Source organism: Silurus aristotelis, assembly GCF_946808225.1.
Source record: "Silurus aristotelis genome assembly, chromosome: 20".
Taxonomy (NCBI): domain Eukaryota; kingdom Metazoa; phylum Chordata; class Actinopteri; order Siluriformes; family Siluridae; genus Silurus; species Silurus aristotelis.
The window spans coordinates 19681777-19706306 of record NC_139593.1 but is presented as its reverse complement, the minus strand read 5'-3'; the positions used below and the strand labels follow the sequence as shown (position 1 = coordinate 19706306).

The 24530-nt window shown below is 41.3% G+C and overlaps 1 protein-coding gene and 1 long non-coding RNA gene across 3 annotated transcripts in view; one reads left to right on the top strand and one right to left on the bottom strand.

Moving 5' to 3' along the window:
• The window catches only part of LOC310715815, a 121957-nt gene that overhangs the window by 6691 nt on the left and 90736 nt on the right, over positions 1-24530 (bottom strand). The gene's annotated exons all lie outside the window — the stretch shown is intronic.
• gpc6a (glypican 6a) overlaps positions 1-24530 on the top strand; it is a 168785-nt gene that overhangs the window by 71898 nt on the left and 72357 nt on the right. For both annotated transcript variants that reach the window (XM_083522379.1, XM_083522380.1), the window contains exon 3: positions 17523-17914. In XM_083522379.1, the coding sequence (XP_083378505.1) occupies positions 17523-17914 (392 nt within the window). The remainder of the gene's footprint in view (positions 1-17522; positions 17915-24530) is intronic.

Genomic DNA, 24530 nt, shown 5'->3' with positions numbered 1-24530 from the left:
TAGGTATTAACCACTGCATACCAGCAACACCCCCTAAAACTTTGTTCTGGAGAAGATCTAGACTTTACAATATGGCGTTTAGGACATCTTTTGATGGAAAACTGTTCCAGCACCAATCTTATGATCAGTCGTCCACAAACTTTTGACCAAAAAAGTCTTTGGCATCTATTGATCTTTCAAACCCAACTGTCTTCTGGATGTGGAGAAAATGAAGACATGTTTAGAGGAAACTGTGTGGAGACAATCTAAGGGCATGTTGTCTCTGAGGGAATTTTAGCTTTGATGGTATTTATCTCAGCTAGAGTTTTATCACTGAGACATCATTGAAGGGATTTTTGAAGGTATTGCTCTATGTCTCTCAAGGTATTTCTTCTGTAGTGGTATTTTGTATTTTTTTCATTTAGGGTATTTTATATCTAGTAATATTTTGTCACCTACAGTATTTAATCTATGAGGGTATTTTAGATCTAGTGATATTTTATTACTGTGGTATTTTTTCATTGTGTATTTTATATCTAGGGGTATTTTGTCACTGACAGTATTTAATCTCTGAGGGTATTTTAGATCTAGTGGTATTTTATTACTGGGGTATTTTTTTATTGTGTATTTTATATCTCGGGGTATTTTGTCACTGTGGTATTTAATCTCTGAGGGTATTTTAGATCTAGTGATATTTTATTACTGTGGTATTTTTTCATTGTGTATTTTATATCTAGGGGTATTTTGTCACTGAGTGTATTTAATCTCTGAGGGTATTTTATATCTAGTTGTATTTTTTCACTGACGGTATTTAATCTCTGAGGGTATTTTATATCTAGTTGTATTTTGTCACTGACAGTATTTAATCTTTGAGGGTATTTTAGATCTAGTGATATTTTAATACTGTGGTATTTTTTCATTGTGTATTTTATATCTAGGGGTATTTAAGATCTAGTGATATTTTATTACTGTGGTATTTTTTTATTGTGTATTTTATATCTAGGGGTATTTTGTCACTGATGGTATTTAATCTCTGAGTATATTTTAGATCTAGTGGTATTTTGTCACTGACAGTTATTCATCTCTGAGGATATTTTAGATCTAGTGGTATTTTGTCACTGACGGTTTTTCATCTCTGAGGGTATTTTAGATCTAGTGGTGTTTTATTACTGGGGTATTTTTTAATTGAGGGTATTTTATATCTAGTGATATTTTGTCACTGACGGTATTTAATTTCCAAGGATATTTTAGATCTAGTGGTATTTTATCCATGAGGGTATTTAACCTCTGAGGGTATTTAACATATAGTGGTGTTTTATCACTGAGGGTATTTTTTTTTTCTCTGAGTGTATTTCATTTCCAGAGGGATTTTATATCTAATTGTATTTTATCTCTGGGGGTACTTAATCTCTAAGGGTATTTTATCTCTATGGTATTTAATCTATGAGCATATTTCAGCCCAGAGTGCTTTTTAACTGTGAGGGTACTTCATCTTTATCACTGAGGGTATTTCATGTCTGAGGGTATTTTATATCTAGTTGTATCTTTTATATCGAGAGGTATTTCAGCTCAGAGGGTATTTTCTTATATCTGCTTTTTGTATTTTTTATGTCTGGAGGTTTTTTTTTTTTTATCTCAGAGGGTATTTTATCACTATGGGTATTTTATTATTCATTTATGAGGGTATTTGATCTTTTATTTCAAATGGCATTTCAGCTCTGAGGGTATTTTTGTTTTGTTTTCAATCTCTGGTTTATTTCTAAATGTATTTCTTCTCAAGGTATTTTATCTCTTAGGGTATTTTATCTCGGAAAGTATTTCATTTTTGGAGGCTATTTCATTTTTTTTCTCTGCTCTCTCTCTCTCTCTCTCTCTCTCTCTCTCTCTCTCTCTCTCTCTTTACTCTCGCTATTTTTCTTAATGATTATATTCATGAGTATGAAGCCCAGATAGACAGCATTTAGGCTGAAAGTTGAATCCCGAATGAGACGCAGCCGAAGTTCATTTAAGTCCAGAAAGCAGGTGAGGGGTTAAAGGTAGAGAAATATCTTTTTTTAAAGAAATTCATACTGAAATATCAAATCTTGATGAAATGTCAAGTGGCCATGAGTGTGTATTCCTGGCACTCGTCCTGGTGTTCTGGCACAGACGGAATCTCGGTCCCTCCCACTGAGAGACTGTTAATTACAGAGGCTGCAGGATCGAGCAGATTGGAGGACGGGGTGAGGGATGAGACGCGACGGACTACAGAGTGGCTCGGGTTGAATCAGAGCCATGCTGGCGTGAGCACCGCTTCACCCCTCCTCGTATTTCCCAGCAGGATTCGGTCCAAGGTCATGTGATTCAGACACCGGTCTGGATGGGGCTTTTGATGGCATCTGTGGCTCGACGTTCTGAAACAGGATTTTGGAGCGAGACAGGCTGCCTGATCGCATTCCCCAGTCCTCCGAGTGCAAGGGACTCGGCCAAGGGACAAAAAGTTACCAAATGCTTAGAGTGCACACTTCTCTTCACTTTCTCACACCGACAGCTGCCTTCTTCTTTCTTTCTGTCGTTTTTAATGAATGAAAAAAAATAAGTGGCATTTAGAACTTCATTTTCAAACTCAATTGCTGTTACAATAAATCCCTCTGTATTTGCGTTGTAGCTTAGCTTCTCTCTCGTTTCTATTTAGCAGGTTTGCTGTAGCCTACATCACCAAGGTTCATCATTCAAGGTTGCCTGGTGGTCTAGTGGTTAGGATGTGGCGCTCTCACCGCAGCGGCCCGGGTTCGATCCCCGAAGAGGGAATCAACCCCAGCCATAAGGGTTGCACAAGCCTTAGTGCCGGTCCCAAGCCCGGATAAATGGGGAGGGTTGCGTTAAGAAGGGCATCCAGCGTAAAAAAAAATGTGCCAAATCAAACATGCGGATGGTCCGCTGTGGCGACCCCTAATGGGAGAAGCTGAAAGAAATGAGTGAGTGAGAGCTGTAGCCTACATCACCATGGCAACCTGTTACTGTCTCCTGCAGTGAACAATTTTTTTTCCCTCTTTTAATCTAATTTGTATCCAGTAGCAATCCTGTGACACCGCTAACATCGTTCTCGCTAATTGCTAACATACCGCCTGCTAACTAGGTTCTACGTTGGAATGAAACACGGCCGAAACGCGGTGTGAAATGACGCGGTTGTAGGGAGGTTGTAACGTTTTATTTTGACGCCGCTGCTGTTCTACGCGAGCTGATTAGCGCTAATCGTGTGGCAGAAGTCACTCGCTCTGAGGTGGGAAAATCATTTTCACCTTTGCACTATTAACTTTATTTCTGCTGCAGCGATGTATTAAATTCAAGCAGGCACACACACACACACACACACACACACACACACACACCATGTAGGCATTCGGATGTTGCTACATGACTAATACGACTTCAACAAAGAAAGGTCATAAACCCTGGTGTGAAGAGTTGAGTGGTGTGAAAGGCTCAGAAATGCAGCTGGGATGAGAAAAAAAGAGGATGAGGAGGAAAATAAGAAAATAGAGGACTAGGAAGATGGGGATGAGGAGGATAAGGATGAGGAAGATGAGGGTGGGGAGGATGAGGAAGAGGATGATAAAGATAAGAAGGTAAGGGAAGACAAGGATGGGGAGTATGAGGAAGACGATGATGGGGAGGATGAGGAAGACAAGGATGGGAAGGATGGGGAAGATGAGAAGGGGGAGGAAGACAACTATAAAGAGAATGAGAAGGATGAGGATAATGAGGATAAGGACAAGGATGGAAAGGATATGAAAGATGAGAATGGGAGAATGAGGATTGAAGTATAAGGAAGATGAGGATGGGGAGGATGAGGAAGATAAGGAGGGGGAGGAAGACAATGATAGAGAGAATGAGAAAGATGGGGGATAATGAGGATAAGGACAAGGATAGTGAGGAATGGTCAGGGTGAGGAAGATGAAGATAGGGAGGATGAGGAAGATGAAGATAGAAAGGATACAAATGAGAAGGATGAGGAAGATGAGAATGGGAGGATGAGTAAATGAAATTGGAAATGAAGATGAGAATGGTTAGATGGGGAGACAAGGATGAAGATAAGACAAGCTGAAGATAAGGATAAGGGGGAGATGAGGATGAGGAAAATGAGTACTTTAAAGATAAAGAACACAAGGATGAGAAAGATAAGGATCAGAAGGATAAGGATGTGGAAGATGAGCAGATTGAGGAAGACAATGATTGGGAGGATGAAAAAGGTGAGAATGGTCAGGGTGAGGAAAATTAGGATGGAGGATGAGGAAGATGAGGATGGGAAGGATAAAAATTAGAAGGATGAAAAAGATGATTATGGGAGGATGAGGATGGAAGTATAAGCAAGATGAGAATAGGAGGATGAGGAAGATGAGAATGGGAGGATGAGGAAGGTGAGAATGGTAAGATGGGGAGGATGATGAAGACAAGGAAGAAGATAAGGATAAGGGGGAGATGAGGACGAGGAAGATGTGGAGAAAAATTAGGAAGATGAGGACTTGGAAGATGAAGACAAGGATGAGAAAAATAAGGATGAGGAAGATGAGGAGGATGAGGAAGGTGAGGAGGACAAGGATGAGAAAGGAGGCTGTCGCTTAGGTCATGGGTGGCTCTCAGATTTAGCTTAACTGGGCAGCTTGACAGCTTTCTTTCTTTTACATCTTTCGTTTCTTCCCCTTCACATCATTCCTTTCTTCCCACATCTTGAACATCTTTGTTCTCCACAACTTTTCTACCTCATTGAGTTGGACTTCGCGCCTCGGCTCTTCACCCTGCGCGACTCTTTGTCCATTAGCCGATCTTTTGAAGTTTGCACTCTGTGGGCAGGTGACTAACAGCCACTGAGAATGAAACGAGGATCATGGTGGTCTCAGAAGACCGCCTGTCCTCCCGTCCTCCTGTCCCTCTGTTCTGTAACGAGCAAAACAGAATCTGCATAATTGGTGCACGTCTGTGTGCACACAGCTGTCACTTCCTCCTCAGGTAATGAATCACTGCCTGCGTGTAAACAACAACCGGGGCGAGACGCAAGGATTTGGCAACCGCCGGCTCGGGGCCTTCGGAGCTTAATGAGTTTGAGAGTGATGAAGAGATCACACAGCAGCTAGCAATTAGCAAAAGCGAGGAGGACTTCACAGACGCCATGAGCCGCAGACTGTATCTTATCGCAGTTGTACTGTTACCACACACACACACACACACACACACACACACACACACACACACACACACACATTTACCCATGCTATAATCATATATGGAAATGTGGGCGTGTCCTGCCCCATATATAGAAATAAAGTGGGTCTAGAAATCATAGAGGGTATAAGAACCTGACACTATTGCTAGCTAATCTACTGACACGCTTAAACCTGACAGCATTCTCTCAGATTAGATTAGATTAGATTAGATTTTAATGTCAAGTTATGTTTCGGTGCAAGGCAACAAAATTGTTTTATTGCAATCGGTTATTATAGTGCCATCTTGAGTATTACAGTGTGCAGTACAGTGAGGGGTGGAGGTTATGTGGTGCTACTGGGGTGCAAAGTTCAGCATGGAAACAGCTGCAGGGAAAAAGCTGAACCTTCTTATCTTAGTTCGGAGGCTCCTGTAGCGCCTCCTAGAGCGCAGGAGCTGAGAGAAGTTTTCCTAAGACAGTGTTTCCTGTAAATGTCAACATTTTTTAGGAGTGAAGTTCCCACAATGCGTTCGGAAGTTCTTACCACCCTCTGCAGCGCTTACCAGACTGTTATTAGATTAGATTAGATTAGATTAGATTAGATTAGATTAGATTTTACTTTGTCATTGTGCAAGGTACATATACAAAGCCAATTAAATGCAGCTGGCATCTACCCAGAAGTGCATAAGCGGTCTATTTACGTCCATATATACAGGGATGAGGGTGATTAATATACAGAAGGTGCAGTAGGTAATAATATATGGTTTATATAGTAATATACAGTGCAAATATTATGCATAGACAGACATGTCTGAGTTATATATGTAATGACATGATATAGTTATGTACAAGTATGAATATATGTGTGACACAGTATATACAGTATAAATTAGATTAGTAATACAGCTGTTTAGGATGCTCTTAATAGTGCAACATTAGAGGATCACCTGGATGTCTGAAGAAAGAAGATTCTTTTGTGGTGCTTGTGAGTCAGATTAGATTTTGACCAGCCTGGAGCTGCTTTTTGTCCAGGAGCAGTCCTCGGAGATGTGGATCCCCAGGAATTTAAAGCTGGTGGCACGGTCTACCACTGCTCCATAAATATGGATGTTTGTGTGTTCCTGAAGTCTATGATGAGCTTTTTGGTCTTCCTGGTGTTGAGCAGCAAGTTGCTGTTGGTGCACAATGCAGCCTTCTCCCGGTAGGCTGACTCATCATTGTCCTTGAGTCTAATCACCGTCATGTCGACTGCAAACTTTATGATGCTGTTGGAACCATATACAGGATTGCAGTCATATTTGAAAAGGGGGTAGATAAAGGGACTCAGCACACAGCCTTGTGGTACTCCAGTACTAAGGATGAGGGTGGAAGAGCAGTGGTGATCTGAGTCCAGTAGTGGGTCTAGGGTGGCAGGAAGACAGGTTTTAAGGTGTGCCCGGATCACCCACTCAGAGCACTTGGTATTGATGGGGGTGGGCGCTAATGGGCGGTAATCATTAAGGCACGTTGTGGTGGAGTGTTTTTGGTACTGGCACGATAGAAGTGATCTTAAAGCAGGTGAGGCACAATCGTTTAGGCTAGGGACAGGTCGAATAAATCTATTAGGACCCCCGCCGTCTCTTCAGCACATGCTCTGAGGATGCGTCCGGGAATGGCGTCAGGCCCTGCAGCTTTCTGTGGATTAATCCTGCTCAGCGCCATGCTGACATCATTTGGGAAGAGTGAAAGAGGCTGGCGGTCCACCGGGAGCTCGGCTTTGCTTGCTGACTCCTAGTTATCTCGTTCAAAGCGAGCATTTGATGACATTTTCATGAAAGTCAAGTTAATGTTAGTAAACTAGTTAATTACAAGTAAATCTGGCAGGTGTTTTAGCAGTAATTTTAAATACTTCCTGCTAATGTACAGTTCAGATGTTAACAAACCTGACAGGATTTCTGACAGGAATTTGTAGCATTTGTAGTTTTTCTAACTGTTCCCAAGCAGCTATGTACTTAGCATCAGCTCACCTGACAGGACATATATTATATCATATTTAATAAATGATAACCTTACCCTAAAAATAACGTCTTAGGATCTCACAAACACAAGAAGGAAAGCATATCCGGTGTCGCACTGATTTAATTAGAGTAAACGAAGGCCAATTTCTAAGGTCAAGGTCCTCTCCCTAGAACACACACCCAGACACACTCTCTCTATTTTCATGCCATGCTCTAGCAATATGCTATCAGATACACCCATATCTCAGATACCTTCACTTTTAGAAGCCATGTTCTCAGTTTCAAATTCGTCACTTATCCACATGAAGTTCTCCTCTTTGGTTCTCCAACCGTAAAAATGTTCAATAGCGTCACCAATAGTGTTAGCTAGCTAGTTAAATTAGTTAAACAAGATTCTTGAGAGAAATTGAAACACATTGTGCCTCGGGATGATACTTGTTGCGATTGACGCTATGGAACTTTTATTAACTTATTTTCTTCAGATCTTCGTTCTGGAAAGTTTCACCTTAAGTTTGCCCAGGCATCAAAGTGGATACGCTGCTAATGGGATCCATACAAATACACCAATTTTTGTAGTCATAATAATACTATTGATATATACATGGACAAAATGTATGTAGACTCCTGACCTTCTTTTTGAGCATTCATTTCCACAATTGCTGATATAATAAGTTTCTGGGAAGATGTTCCACTAGACGTTGTGGAGATTTGTGCTCATTCAGAGGCAGTGGATGTTAGTAAAGTGATGTAGGAGGTTCTGGGATGCAGTCAGTGTTCACATTCATTGTTCAATAGGGTTGAGAGTTTAATAGCAGGAGATCTTCCAGTCCATCCTATGTGAGGCATATCTTAATGGAGGTGCACAGGGGTATTGTCATGCTGGATCTCGTAGTTCAAGTGAAGGCAAAATTTCATGCCAGCACATTGAAATATGTTCTGTACAACATTTTGGTGAAAAAAACTGCATATGGCTGAAAAAGTCAGATGTCCCAATACTTTTGTCAGTGTTGTATAGATTACGCAATTACGCGTTTCATCATCTGATCTGGTCTTACTTCTAATGCTTTATATATACAGTATATTTAAAACTTTACGGGTATTTTTCTCTTTTATTCACATGACACTTCATAAAAACTGTCCACCAACTTCATCAGTGGAAATGAAACTTTTTCTCTTTTCAAAGAGTCGCTTTTTTAAAATTATTTTTTTCTTTAATAAAGTATCAGACACATTAAGCCAACAAGCTTTTTTTTTCTTTCTTCGTCATCTTCTTCTTCCTCCCCCTCAGCGAGAGTCCGTAGACATATGAGAGAAGCCGCTATCAGAACGGAGAGAATAATTGGTCCGTGTGGAACTCAGATAGGAGGAATTTATTCAACAACAGACGTCCCCATATGCTGTAAAGCGGAATTAAAGACACGTTTCAACAGCCTGTCGGTACGAGGCCTGAGAACGGGGGAAAATAGTAGCGAGGACAGAGTTGTTATCTCGCTAATATTTGGACAGAAGAGAAAGTATTAAAGTGAAAAGTGTATATTTGACTACACTTGACCGTAAATTTAAGTTGTTTTCCATGAGTTAATGGTAACGACGACAACATTTTTGAGGTAAACGTTGACGGAATACCCCGGCCTTGTTTACTATAGCCCCTTTACAATGTCGATCCAACACTTAAAGGTTATGTTTTAGCTCCTTAACCGCTCACGCTAGCTCTTGTTTTTTTCTATTTGATGCTAAACTCAAATTCAAAAGGTTTCTACTTGAACATTTCCCTCTTACCCGTAGTAAAGCTATGCAATGTTCAGTGTTTATGTTTATCATTGCAAAACCTACTTACACTATTGGACAAAGTTTGTGGTCACCTGAGCATAAGAACTTCACATATTTTGTGAACATCCTATTCTACATTGAGTCTCCATTTGCTTTTAGAATGACCTCCATTATTTTGGGAAGATGTTTCACTAGATTTTGTGAAGATTTGTGCTAATTCAGAGACAGTGGTGTTAGTGAGGAGGTCTGGGGTGTTCCAATTCAGTTTTGCAAGGGTTGAAGTTCTATCGCAGGAGATCTTCCAGTTCAACCCATGTAAAGCAGATCTTTATGGAGCTGGCTTTGTGCACATTATCATGATGGAACATTTGTGCCTTTAGGTTTGTGATAACTTGGTTTGTGAAAAAAGTCAGGTCCCCCGATACCTTCGTCTATACAGTGTATGGTGTAGATTGTTATCATAAAAACGTACTTATGCGAATTTAGGGATTGAGGTGTAAGTCCGGCGCAATCACGTGACGAAGTTCTCAACACTTTCCTCATCCACTCTGGACACCTCAAATTTGACTGTTGATTTTGCCCCATGCTAGCTAGCTAACTCTTTCAGTTAGCGCCTAGTTTCTGCTATATACATTTCCTAGTTGCCCCGGCAACAAGTGTTCATCTCCCTGTGATAAAATTTGATCGTTTCATATGAACGCTCTATTTCACTCAGTATACTCTCTCTTGTTAGGTAATCTTATCAAAAGATTTGTTTAATATTCACACACACACACACACACACACACACACACACACACACACACACACACACACACACTCACTCATCTGTCATGATCTCCAGTGATCATTAGCTCAGAACGCTAGCACTGATTAGCTCTGTAGCGTGTCAGCTTTCATATTAGTTTCGGATCAATGGGCTTTTGGATAAAGCCTCAGATTTATCACTCTGGAGGGCACGTTTTTTTTTTCTCCTACACTGCGCACTATGCATAGTAGTCTGCACCCTATGCCCTACGCCCTACACCCTACAACCTACTCAGTGATGTTAGCAGAAAGGCCATTCACTTACAAACCACTGTAGCTATTCTGATAAAGTAAATTGTTCTATTTTTGCTGGCTTATGTGTGTGTGTGTGTGTGTGTGTGTGTGTGTGTGTGTGTGTGTGTGTGTGTGTGTGTGTGTGTGTGAGTGTGATGGACAGAATCGATTGTGAATGCTGTAAATGGCGTGAACGAGTTTAGAAAGACGTTTCAACCCAGGGGGGAGAGGCAGTAAAGGCTGAAGCGTGATGAGTCATACCCAGTTACTATAACCAGATTCATGCTAATGCAGCGCTAATGTCGTTTTCCCGTCACGCTCCCAAGCTAGCCGTGCGGTGACAGCGCATGTTGTTGCTGTTTTATTTTGGCTGCTTTCAAAAATAGTCGACGCTGTCAAAAATGTACATAAACACTGTATAAATATGACACGCAAAGTTGACACGGCAGCAATTTGGAGCAAATAGTGGAGCAAAAACATCCCGAGATGGTCAAGAAGCCGAAGCCGTTTTAGCGCAAAATAATGCCGTTCGCCGGAGTGGTTTTAAATAACGCGTGATAGGTCTCCATCACGTCGCTTCCCATCTGAAATCCTACTCTATCGATTCCTATTCTTTCCTATTCCTAGTTTTTCTCTTTCACACACACACACTCTGGCTGTCTGCTATTGGACTGGCTCTGGCCAGTAATGTTAAAATACACACACTATTAAAAAAAATGGCTCCGGCTGAGCAGGTCACGCACACACACACACACACACATGGCTGTGAGCGTCTGATTCATGACTCTGCAGTGTGACCAGATGTCGACCCTCCGTTCCCATCACACACATACTGGCCTGCTGTTAATCATGCTAACCGGGTGTGTGGTGTTTATAGAGACTCCACTACAGTACACTGTTGTGCCTGTGAGTTTTATCAGCCCTCACACTTCCGTAAGACCAGACTGAATCCGTGCCCAAATCTGATTTCACTCAGATTATTCTGTGGTCTTTCTCTGCCTTTGTCACGGTTTAATTTTTGGGGAATTCATATCAAGAAAACGAACAATTTATCTGGAAACTTTTTCTTCAAACCGATAAATCTGTCCAAACTGTCAGCACTTTCTATCCTCCATTAACTTTTATTGGCTTTTTGTCCCATCAAACACAAGACTCAAGACTTGTCCAGCCGCTTGAGAGACCCTCAGTACAAGGTGGTATCAAAAGGTTTCAAGATTAGCTCTGTTTACATGACTGTATTTATCTGTTTTTACACACTAACACCTTCAAAATAGTCCCCTTGCACAGCAATACTGCAATCCCAGCGTTCCTGCCACTTGTGGAACGTGTCCTGGAAGTCTTCTTTCCGAAGCATGTCAAGCACCTCCTGCGGTTCACGCCCGATCTCTGCAACAATGTTAAAAAAAACCGAGCTTCATCTTCAGGAAAACGGCAAAGTCCACAGGAGCCAAATCTGTTGATTAGGGTGGGTGCGGAAGTGAGATCATGTGGATTGTTCTCTGACGATCATCATGCACAAGTAGCCAAATGGTTTAGACATTTTTGTGGGTCGAGCTCGTTGAGGATTTTCCTGATCTCTCCGGCGGCGTTCTTCCACTCTAATGACATATTGCTGCATCACCGTATGTCAAACGTATGTCACGTCAAACGTCTCTGTGGCAGATTTGTCCAGTTTCACGCAGTATTCTGTGTTTGCTCATTGCTCTTACTTGCTGTCCTTGTCAAAATCTCAGACGTGGGTACCACACACGGTCAGAATAGCACCAGTTATCGCCATTAGTCTGGAAACCTTTTTGAGACCACCTCGTATTCCTGACACAACATGAAATTGGTTTGTTTCATTCCAGGAGAAAAGCTGTCATGGTGGGAATCCATATTCTGCTCAATACTATTATTTTTTTCTGGTATCCCACAAGGATCAGTGTCTGGTCCTCTTCTTTTTTCTGATCTCTACTGAGGTCATATCCTCGCTTGGGTCTTCATACCACTGTATGTCCTCCTTCAGACTCTGCACGGATCTCAGCTGATCCTAGATGGCAGCTCATCAGCAAAACTGAGCTTCTGTTAATCCCTGATGTGCAGATCTTGTGATCTCTTTGGAGAACTCTCAGAGCTCACCATCTGTCAGTGCATGCAACCTCGGGGTAACCATGGACTGCCGACGCTCTTTCTCTTTCTCACTACTAAACTGACTTGCTTTTACATGTTTTCCTTTTGCTATTTTTGTCCTCGATGGCTACTCATGTGCTCTTTCGGTCCCTTGTCATTTTCAGACTGGACTATTGGACAACTTCTTTCTCCACACAACGTTCAGCCTCTAAACCGATCCAGAATACTAGCTGTTGTCAACATTCCCAAGTTCACCCACACTATGCCATTGCTACGTTTCCTCCACTGGCTTCCTGTAGCTGCCCACGTCACATGTGAAACACTGATGTTAGCCAAAAATGGACCAGCACCCACCTGCCTTAAACCATTAATCACACCACACATTGCATCATACTCCCTTTAATTCTCTGGCACTGTTCAATGGGACACCCATGGTACAAGAAAATCTTGGAAGAATTGTAATTTTGTGAGTTTTAATACTGGAGGATAAATCATTCTGAGTCCCTGATTTAGTGAACCAGTATTTACAAGTGTGTTAACTCATAGGGCCAAATACATGTAAATATAAATGTATATTTTCCAATTGTTTCTCAGTATTGCATTGAATTTTGCCTGTGAGAGCCTTAGGGAGTGGATTAGGGGGTCAGTTTAGGGGGTAATGAATCGTTAATCAGAATTGATTAGAGGAAATTTTGGTAAGTGATTGGGGTTAACTTGGTGGGCAAATAGGATTAGTAATGGATTATGGGTTATTCTTTGGGTTTTGATTTAGGTTAAATAGAAGGTTAAATAGGTGTTAACTTGGTGTGTGATTGAGGGTTAATGTCATGGTGGATCGGGGTTAATTAGGGATATTTTTTGTGGTAAATTATGGATTATTTTAGGCTTTGATTGGGGTTAATTATGTTGGGGTTTGGGGGTTAATGTGGGGTGTAACTGGAGGGTAATTTCATAGTGCATTGGGGTTAATTTGGAAGTTGATTAGGGTTAATTTGGTGGTGGATTAGGGGGAATTTGGTGTGTGATTGTGGGTAAATTTTATATCTGATTGGGGGTTAATTTGGAGGCTGATTAGTGGCTAATTTGTTGCATGTTGCATCCAGGATAAGAGGTTAACTTGCTGGGTGATAAGGGTTTATTTGGTAGTGGAAATATGTGGGTTATTTGAGGTCTTAATTGGGGTAAATCTGGATTTGGATTAGGGGTTAACCTAGTGTGCCTTTGGGGGTTAATTTCATAGTTTATTGGGGTTATTTCATAGTTGATGGGACTGATCAGGGGCTAATTTGGTGTGATTGGGGGTCAATTTTGGGGCTGATTAGGGGCTGATTTGGTGGGTGATTGTTGTCAGTTTGGTGGAGGATTATGGGTTATTTTAGGGTTTTAATTTAATAGTGGATTGGAGGTTGATTGGGGTTGAGTTTGGTACTGTATTAGGGGGGAAATATATCAAGCTGCATAGTGGTTAAATTGGTTGTTGATTAGGAGTTACTGTGGATTAGAAAATAATTGTATACTGTTTGGGGTTACTTTTTTGGTGGATTAGGAGGTAATTTGGTGGTTGATTAAGAAGTAATTTGGTGTTGGAATAGGGGTATACCTGGTGGTGGATTGGGGCTATATTTGGAGGTCGATTAAACATTATTCAGAGGTGGATATAGAATTATGAGGATGTAGATTTGGGGTCACTTTAGAGGTGGCCTTGGGGTTAATTATGAGGTGGATTTAAGGTTAATTCGGCTGTCCGCCGGGGTTTATCTGGGGCTTGATCAGCAAACTGAATATTTGGATCGGTGTCTTGTGTGTCTGCTAGCGAGTCATGACAACTGACAGGAGTGCATGTGACATGTAGGTAATAGCCTTTTCCCGCTCTCAATTAGCCCACACAGGGGCCTATTAATTACGTTACACACACACACACACACACACACACACACACACACACACACACAGTGTTTGGTAATAGACATGTGATGTAGATTAATACAGCCCTTTTACCCATTAGAAGAACTCCACTGACACAGTGCATTCTGGGAAGGGGAAAGAAACAGGAAGTGCTGAAAAGCTTGTGTAACTGAACTGATGTTGACGCAGCGCTATTTCACCTCCACGCTTGCTCACTGCGATTCTTCTATGAATCATTTATATGCAAATCATATATAATTTACTCATGCTTAGATCATACACAGTGTGTGTGTGCGAACGTGTCTGAATACGGCTTGTGATATTCGTTATTCACTTTCGTTGTAAAGGTGTATGCGTGTGTGTGTGTGTGTGTGTGTGTGTGTGTGTGTGTGTGTGTGTGTGTGTGTGTGTGTGTGTGTGTGTGTAAAACAAAGCTTTTTGAATTTGCACCATGACTCACTGAGTTTGATTTCCCTCAATTCAAGTCTCCAAGCTTGATTGTTTGAGTTCCTCGAAATCAATGCCCTCCTTATTTTCTGCCTTTACATTTGAATTCTAGGCTTTCAGGCGTGGTGGTCTGATTTCGAAATAACGACTGCCGGACCTCGAGTTTAAATATCCCCGGTTTCAGTCTGTGAAGCCGATTAGAATTTATTGGGTTATTTTAGGTTGTGAATGGGGTTAATTTGGTGGGGTATTAGGAGTTAACTTGGTGTATGTGGAGTATTTCATTGTTTATTGGGTGTTAATTTGGGATCTGATTAGCAACTAATTTAATTGGTGTTTGGGGTCAAATCGGTGGCTCATTATGGGTTATTTTATGGTTTGATTGGGGTTAACTTGGTGGTTGATTGGGCTCAAGTTGGGTGAATTATGGCTTATTCAGGCCTGATTAGGGTAAATTTGATGGTGTATTGCGGGTTATTTTAGGGTTAATTTCAAACTGGATTGGAGGCTAATTTAGGGGCTGATTAGGGGCTAATTTGGTGGCTGATTGGGGTAAATTTGTTAGTGCATTAGGGGTTATTTCAGGGTTCAATCAGGGTGAATTCGGGTGATTAGGGGTTAGCTTGATGTGTGATTGGAGGTAAACTTCATGGTTGAAGGTTAATTTGGGGGCTGATTAGGGGTTAATTTAGTGAGAGATAGGTTAATTTAATGGTCATTTATTTTTGTTGATTTGTTGGTTAATTTGGTGGTTGGTTATGGGTTAATTTAGTGGGTGATTGGGTCAATTTCTTGATGGATTAAGGTTTAATTTTGTGGTTGATTGGTTATTTGGTAAGTTGTTTCTTAAATTTGGTTGGTTAGGGGTTAATATGGTAATAGATAAGGAAATTATTTTATAGTGGATTATATGATTAATTTGGTGGTTGATAGGGGTATATTTGTTGGTGAATTGGGGTAATTTGTTGGTTATTTGGATTTCTTCTGATGGTGAATTGGAGTTAATTTGTTGTTGAATTGGGATTAATTTGGTGGTTATTTGTAGTTAATTTGGTGGTGAATTGGAGTTAATTTGGTGGTAGTTTGGGGTTAATTTGGTGTTGTATTTGGGGTATATTTGTGGGTCTATTGGGGTATATTTGGACTATTTGAAAGTGGATATAGAATTAATGTGTAGTTGGATTTCAGTTTACTTTTTGAAATTTCGTTTTTCAATTCGCATCGCCTTTGATTGAGTTTATTGAGATGAATATTCCAGGTTTGATTATGCAATTTTGATTCCTTGAAGCTTGTGTGTGTGTGTGTGTGTGTGTGTGTGTGTGTGTGTGTGTGTGTGTGTGTAAGTATGCGCAATTTAGACACATTAGCTGTGTTGTGTTTTGTAGTTTATGTTTGATCTGTTCTCACAATGCTGAGGATTTGGGGGGCAACAAGGCATGATCTGATGAGCCGCCTCTGGGATGTGTGTGTGTGTGTGTGTGTGTGTGTGTGTGTGTGTGTGTGTGTGTGTGTGTGTGTGTGTGTGTGTGTGTGTGTGTGGATATGACAAGTGGTGTATGTGTATGGTGGTTCAAACAAGCAATTAGTGCGAAGCAACATAATAAGGCGGAGATGCTGTTGGTGAAGAGAAACTCATCGCTCTGTCACACGCACAAGCATAAATGTGACGAGTTCGAAACGCAATAGTATGCTCAGTGAAGTGTTTAAGGAACTGTGTGTGTGTGTGTGTGTGTGTGTGTGTGTGTGTGTGTGTGTGTGTGTGTGTGTGTGTGTGTAATTAGCTGAGGGGGAAATTGTGTCACCGTTGTGTGTAATGAGAGCGTTCTCTCACAGCAGCTTCTGTTCATTAATCCCTTCTTTTTTTCACTTCCTGTTCGCTGTATTTTCCTTCCTAAACATATGAAAGGATATGAATATGAATGAAGATGTAATAAAACGATCATTTGAAAAAAAAGAAAGAAAACCAAAAAACAGGCTCGTAATCAGTCTCGTCTTCGCACGCGCGATCGCCGTTTTGTTTACAGCACGCCGCCGGATCGTTAATAACGGTTTTAATTAAAGCCCTATGCAGTGTATCGTCTTTCACACACACAAGCAGCTCAGTGTTTTACAGCCTCTTTGAGTAATGCAATGAACAGCTGGACTGATGTAGACCTGTCAAGTCCAACCATGACTGATTCATTACTCCCTCTAGTTATGCTAGTTTTGATGTATTACAGTTTTGCTGTTATTTATCCTTTTTTTTCTGAGACTCATTTGGTTCAAGGGTTTTAGTTTTAATTAAAGTTCAAGTTTTTAATGAGCTCCGAGTCCTCCGTTTCCGGGGGTCGGATTCCCCAGATTTGAAACTTCCAGTATAGTTTTCTTAGTTTTGATAACTTGAGTTCAGTTTTGTGAATGTTGATACCTTGACTGTGGGTTTGATTTCTTGAATTTTACTTTTTTGAGTCTGGATCATCGAGTTCACTTTTTCTGACTCTGATTCATTGCACTTAATTGTTTGACCAGTTTCCTAAGTTTAGATTTTTTCTGAACCTTGAGTTTTTTCTGTGTCTGGTTCCATGAGTTCAAGTTTCTGGGTCTGGTTTCTTGAATTTGATTGCTTGACTTCAGTCTTTAGAGTTTTGACTACTTGACTTAATTTTTTGAGTTTTGGTCGCTTGACATCTTTTTTTTCTGTCTGTTCTGCTTGAATTTGTTTTTCTTTTGTTCAGTTTTCCAAATTTAAATTCTCTGAATTTGATTTGCTGAGTTCAGTTTTCTGAGTATGATTTCTTGAGTTCAGATTAAGGTTTTTTTTTGTCTGATTTCCTGAGTTTAATTCCTTGGGTTAGCTTTATCTAAATTTACTTAACTGAGTTCAATTTCCGGAGTTTGATTCCCTGAATTTGGTTACTTGGGTTTAGTCTGATCCTTCAGTTTGTTGTTCAACTCGAATCCATGAAATAGTTTTTTTTCAGAATCTGACTTTCAGATTTTTGTGTCCTCTAATTTATTGAACAGCATTAATTCTTTATGTTCAATTCCCAGACTTTGATCTCCCCCCAGCATTTCGGTTCAGACGCATGATGTTGCTCCTTTTTGCCTTGCAGAGTTCTTCCTGGAGTTGCTGGACAACTCGGAGAAGTCTCTGAACCACATGTTTGTCCGCACCTACGGCAACCTGTTCATACAGAACTCGGAGATCTTCGAAGACCTGTTCTCTGAGCTACGGCGCTACTACACGGGAGGCAACGTGAACCTGGAGGAGATGCTGGGCGACTTCTGGGCCAAGCTTCTGGAAAAGATGTTGCAGCTGTTAAATTCGCAGTTTTCTTTCACAGACGAGTATTTCGAATGTGTGAGCAAGTACACGGACCAGCTGAAGCCGTTCGGGGACACACCGCACAAACTAAAGGTCCAGATCACACGTGCCCTCGCCGCCGCACGCACTTTCGTCCAGGGGCTCATGGTGGGACGTGAAGTAGCCAATCGTGTAGCTAAGGTAAGGCTGAAATTTTTGCAGCTCTTATTGGTGCTAATAAAAACCTAGCCAAATGACCAGACAGGCAAAAATGCAGACAGACACAATCTCTTGGCTGTATCTCATACTCTGCATCTGGTGTGTTTTAACGGTGTGTGTATATGTGTGATGGAGGGATGTTTTTTAGGTTCCTCTGTACTTCCTGTTTTCTGAATGGAGCAGGGAGTAGGGGTGAGGGCACGAGGGGATTTAATCAGGTTGCTGTTTATCAGGCTGACCTTTATCGTGGTGTTTATTAGCGGAGCGACGGATGGCGGAGATGGATCAGAGCTGCACTTTATCACAAAGCGCACACACGCACACTCACACGATAAATCACACATAGACTACAGTCAGTATGTGTTCAAGTCTGTCTATGAGTAATACCTTTAACATATGATGAAATGCTCTAATAATGATTTGGGACACAGCCGGTGATCATGCATGTATAACAAGTCCAATTTCGGTTTCCGCACGAATGCCGACTTGTTCTTGTAGGCTATTAAATGCATTGAGCGGTTTGGGGTTGTGGGCTGTGCTACTGTGCTGTGTTAATACGTGTGTGTATGTGTAGTGTGTGCTGTCTCCCAAACCACATAATAGTTTGCTAGATAAAAGATCCAGATGGTACATTTCCTGTAATACATTCCTAATGTAGCGTGTAATATATATATATATATATAAAAACATTAAGACCACCTGCCGAATATTGTGTTGGTCCCCCTTTAGCTGCTACAACAGTTGTAACCCATAAATCATAAACAGCATGAACTTCTTCAGCAGTTTGAGCTACAGGAGCTTGTCTATTGGATCGGACCACACAGACCAGCCTTCGCTCCTCACATGCATCAACGATCCTGTCGCCGGTTCACCACTGTTCCTTCCCTGGACCACTTTTGATAGATTCTGACCACTGCAGACCAGGAACATCCCACAAGAGCTGCAGTTTTGTTGACGCTCCGACCAAGACGTCTAGACGTCACTATTTGTCAAAAAATATATATAAATAACATTTAACGTATAGTGTCCTACAGAATAAAAGGGAAAGTTGATAGGACTGTGGTGAGACCTGAGATGTTGTATGGTTTAGAGACAGTGGTATTGAGTAAAAGACAGGAGGTGGAGCTGGAGGTAGCAGAGCTGAAGATGTTAAGGTTTTCATTGGGAGTGACGAGGATAGACAAGATTAGAAATGAGTTTATTAGAGGGACAGCGCATGTAGGACGTTTTGAAAACAAGGTGAGGGAGGCGAGATTGAGATGGTTTGGACATGTGCAGAGGAGGGACATGGGGTATATCAGTAAGAGAATGCTGAGGATGGAGCCACCAGGAAGGAGGAAAAGAGGAAGACCAAGGAGAAGGTTCATGGATGTGGTGAGGGAAGACATGCAGGTAGTTGGTGTGAAAGAGGCAGATGTAGAGGACAGGTTGGTATGGAGACGGATGATCCGCTGTGACACCCCTAATGCGAGAAGCCAATAGAAGAAGAAGCCCTACAGTGGAGGAGCCTTTTTTTTTTTTTTTTTGCAGTACAGTAAAATAAGCATTAGGGGCACTTAGTTTATGGCATTTTCAATGTGAATTAACAGGAATTAGTGGAAATAAAATGGGAATTTACAAAATTGCAGGTACTTAAATGTAGCTTAACAAACGGAATTTAACGCGAATTCATTTGAATTTCATCAATCGCACACCCCTTACATGCACTATGCATTTCTTCGTACCGTAACACACATCGTTTCTGAATTCTGCACACAATAATATAAACAAAAAGTCCATCCAAACTTTCTTGTGCTGTGTCTTTATGCAACAAAATAAAACTAAGAATTTTAAATAAAAAATCTCATTCGTTAAAATCTGTATGTTTTCATGCATGTCAGCTTGTGACCAAAAACCTGTTTATATTTATGTTTGATGTATGATGCAGTTTCAATACATTTCCCCCAATTTCTTTTGTATTAATTCCCAGAAATTTCCCTCTAAATTCCAATAAATTCCTGGTAAGTTTCCAACTTTCCAAATTCCCCAGATGAAGTTCCTATGAAACTTTTTCGGAAACTTCCCAGAAATTTTCCACCCCTTCGCAACCCTGGTGGGCACACAGTCTGTGTTCCAGTCTCTCTATGGCTGTGTCCTAAATTGCATCAATATTGTTTAATAGGATATCAAATCTAACAGATTACATTTGCTATGTCCTACTAAAGACTATGTCCTGTTTAGACATTAGAGCCAGGTTTGGGCGTGGCCCATGACTGTGCGATGTTAAGAAAGTGTGTGTCGCAGTCTCTCCACCGGCTCCGTCCTAAAAACCAGACTTGAAATTGGAGATCCACTAAATTGCAAACACGCTTGCAATTTACGGTCGTACAAATCTAGGAAAAGCCAAAGTTGCCATGGCAACTGGACACTGCCTGTGGCTGTGTCCTCGAATTGCTACTTATGTGCTGCGACTATTATTTGTGTTTTGAAGCTATTGCGACATCCCGTGTAGCGCTGCAACGGCGGTTCGGGACGCGACCCGTTACTTTGTGCATGTGATTGGCTGGTGCTCTTTTGATGGAGCCAAAAAAAAAAAAAAAAAAAACCACATTTGATGACTCTTCAGAAGTCAGGAAGTGATTAACGCTCGTATTGAGGAGCGGCGGAGTAAACGCGCGACTAAAAAGTGACAGCAGCGGAGCGAGGAGACACGCGACCCGGTGCTGAATGAGCCGAACACAGCGGAGCGCATGGACACACAGTAAAGGCAGATGTCTTTTATCTGTCTCTTTGGAAAGCGTGGATAATGGCCATTAAGAGAAGTGTCCTTGAGGAGTGGCATTTATTAGAACGCTGCCGAGAGAAAGAGAATAAAAGGGGGAGTGAGAGAACGAGAGAGAGAGAGAGAGAGAGATCGAGATCGAGAAAGAGAGAGATCGAGAAAGAGCGATCGAGAAAGAGCGAAGTAATTGCTTTCATGTCCTTTCCAAAATGTGTTTTGAACGTTTGTGTGTGCTTGTGTGTGTGTGTGTGTGTGTGTGTGTGTGTGCGTGTGTGTGTGTGTGTGTGTGTGTGAGATGGAGGTAGTCTGTCTACCTGATAAACTGCTTAATAATGCCTATGCGATATTTAAACTCTGTAGTTCACCCATCTGTGGTCGCACACACACACACACACACACACACACACACACAGATATAGATATATAAATCTTCAGCTTTAGTGTTTAGGGCCATGTGCTATTGTCCAGAAGGTGATTGCAAATTGCAGCAGAGCCCCTTCCTGTGTAATACTATATTCCCGAGATGGGGCAGTGCTGCTGACTCACTGCGGCATGTTATTATGCAAAATTACGATTACGAAATAAAAAAATTATGAAACGTTAAAAAGTGTCTACATGCAACTAACCCGAACACCTAAACCATGTTTTCTAAGGGCTCTGTTTTCAGAATCCTAGAAATATAGAATCACTGAATCTATAAAGATTTGAAAGCATAAGGGCCCTAGGATAAAGGGACACTTGGGAATACAAGGTGAAGGTGTAGAAGCCCGAAATGAGAGAAATCTGGGACTATAGGGTCCTGCAAAATCATTGGACCTATGAATGTGTTAGATTCTGGGAGTGTAGCCAAGGATCATTGGGACCTGAGGATAAGGAGCCTTGGGAATGTGGTTTCATGGAAATATAAAGCCCTAGCAGCAGACAACCATGGGAATATTGAGCTTTGGGAATAGATCACATATGGAACATGGGTTTTGAAAAATAAAGCCTTGGGAATCTTGGGAACAAAGCACCTAGGCAACATAAGGTCTTAAAAATGTAAGGCAAAAGCATAGCAGCCTTGGAATATACAGTCTAGGGAACAAGATCCTTGAAAAGATAGAGATCTGAGAATATGATAAACTCCAAAACAATTAAACCCAGCATTGTATTCAATTTTGGATGTATCATACTAGGACCTGAGGATAAGGAGCCATGGGAATATGTTTCTCTGGGAATATAAAGCCCTAGCAACATAGGGTCCTGGGAACAGAGTCTTAGAGGATTTTGAGTTCAATATATTGTTTTACTTGGAAAACAGGTCTCAGAGAATGTATAGCCTTGGAAACATAGAGCCTTGGGAGTATTGGTGCCCTGTAAATACAAGAACTGGGAAACATTAGGTCCTAAACAAATCTTTGATATATAGAGACAAACCGTCCCAGGATTTTAAAACTTTATGAAGAAGGCTATTTAATATTGATGGATTCTTGGACCAGGCAATTGTAGAAATACAGTAATACCTCAGTACTCCTCAGTAATTCGTTCCGTACTCGTGACAAGTGCTGAAACTGACGAGTACCAAACAAGTAGGTGGTTTTAACCACTTCAGGACACATGATTTAGGTTTAAATGCACAGAAATTCCAAAAGAAAATGCTATGGCACTGTTCCTGAGCTAACTATTGACTCTTCATGCATTTGTTTTACCGCAAGACTGAAGCGCTCACAAGTTTCTTCTCCAACGAGGTGTTACTGTATTGGGCATTGGGAACCAAACACTATGGGAACAAAAGAGTTTAAAAGCAAATGGTCCTGAAAATATAGGACTATATTATATAGGGTATACCAGGGCTTAGGAAGATCCAACACTTGAAACATAATTTTGTGGGAACAAAGGGGCCTGATGGTGTAAATTCTAGAGTGTATTTAGAAATAAGATAAAAAAAACAAAAAAAACAAGTACTTTGGGATATATGAGGTGACATCAAAAAGGTTTCCAGACTAATGGTGTTAACTGGTGCATATTCTGACCATGTGCATTACCCACGTCTGCGATTTCATCACGGACAGCAAGTCCGAACAAAAGAACAAATGTGAAATTCTGCGTGAAACTGGGCAAATCTGCCACGGAGCCGTTTGACATGACATGCGTTTGTGAAGTTATTCGAGGTGTTTCGAGCCGCACACAGGCTTCAAGAGTGAAAGAACATCACTGAAAGTCGACGAGAGATCAGGAAGACCCACAAGCTTAACCCCAAAAATGTCCAAATCATTCGGCTCCCTGTGCATGATGATTGTCGGAGAACAATTCACATGATCTCACATGATCGCACCCACTCTACTCTCACTCGCCATATTTGTCTCCTGCAGATTTCGTTCTCTTCCTGAAGATGAAGATCCAGCTCAAAGGTCACGTCACACAATCGCGGGAATTTTCGATTTCTTTAATTCTTGAGTTATATCATTGCAGCTAGTTTTGAGACAGAGGTAACGAATGAGGAAAAAAATGTAACGAACAATAGAGTGGTTGACAAAATAGCTGAGTCGGGGAACACCACCCCAACGATCATTTGCAGGACTCTGCAGGCTAAAAAGGTCATCACCACTTTTTTCTTTCACTGAATCATTAGGCCTTTATTTCATACCAGTTACACCAAGATACTCCAATAGCTTTTAAACGCTCCAACCAATGATGTAATCCGTTCTCAAAACAAATAGCCTTGTGAATATAGAAGGTTTGGTGTGTATGCAGCTTTGGGAAAACACCGCTGCCTCGCTCGTCCTCTCACTGATCCACCGTGATACACAAATATAACGTTTCTTTGCTCAGCGAAGGAAAAAAATCGATACCTGATCAATACTCATCACACAAATTTAGCCTGACATCATATCGCACTATCAATTGCAGATATAAACAGCTGCAGGATTGTTTATTAAAAAGATTAACAAAGGTCTCCACGGTCACGGCAGAACCCTGCGTTTTATGGAAGACTTATTTTTATTAATGGCGTTTTTATTAAAGTTTATTAAAGCACACGCGAGCCTGGCATCGTAATGAGCTGTCGTACACCATACGTGCGTCGTTTATCATTTTACCTTTTTACCACGCCGGTGATTTGTCAGCTGGGGCAAAACTTGAAAGAAAGACCATCAATCAGCCAGGAATGGTGTTATAGTCAGGAACATGTAAGGAATCATGGGAGTAGTGGGAGTTCTTTTCAGTGAATAGTGAGTGAACATGGTGTGCAATATTCATTACTAAATACTTTTGGAGTGCTTGAAGTGAGGGTGAGGGCATTGGACTTTAGATCTTAAGGTCACAGGTTCAAATTCAACCACCACCAAGCTGCCACTGCTTGGCTCTTGAACAACCCTCCCCTGCTCAGTTGTAAGTCGGTCTGGGTAAGGGCGTCTGCCAAATGCCATAAATGTGAATGTAAGTTAAAGTGAGGGTCTGTTTGGGGTGATGGGGTTATTGAAATGATGGTGTGTTTGGAGTGATTGGGTAGTTAAAGTGAGGGTCTGTTTGGGGTGATGGGGTAGTCAGAGGAGGTGGTAGCTCAGCTCATTGGACTTTGGATCAGAAGGTCACAGGTTCAAATCCGAAATGTAAGTTAAAGTGAAGGTCTGTTAGGGGTGAGGGGCGTTGTTGGAATGATGGTGTGTTTGGGGTGATTGGGTGTGGTTAAAATGAGGGCATGTTTGGAGTTATGGGGCGGTTTAATTGAGGGTGTGTTTGAGGTGATGGGGTGTGGTTAAAATGAGGGCATGTTTGGGGTGAGGTGGTTGGAATGATGGAGTCTTTAGTGTAATGGGTTAGTTAGAGTGAGGGTGTGTTTGGAGTGATTGTGTGGTT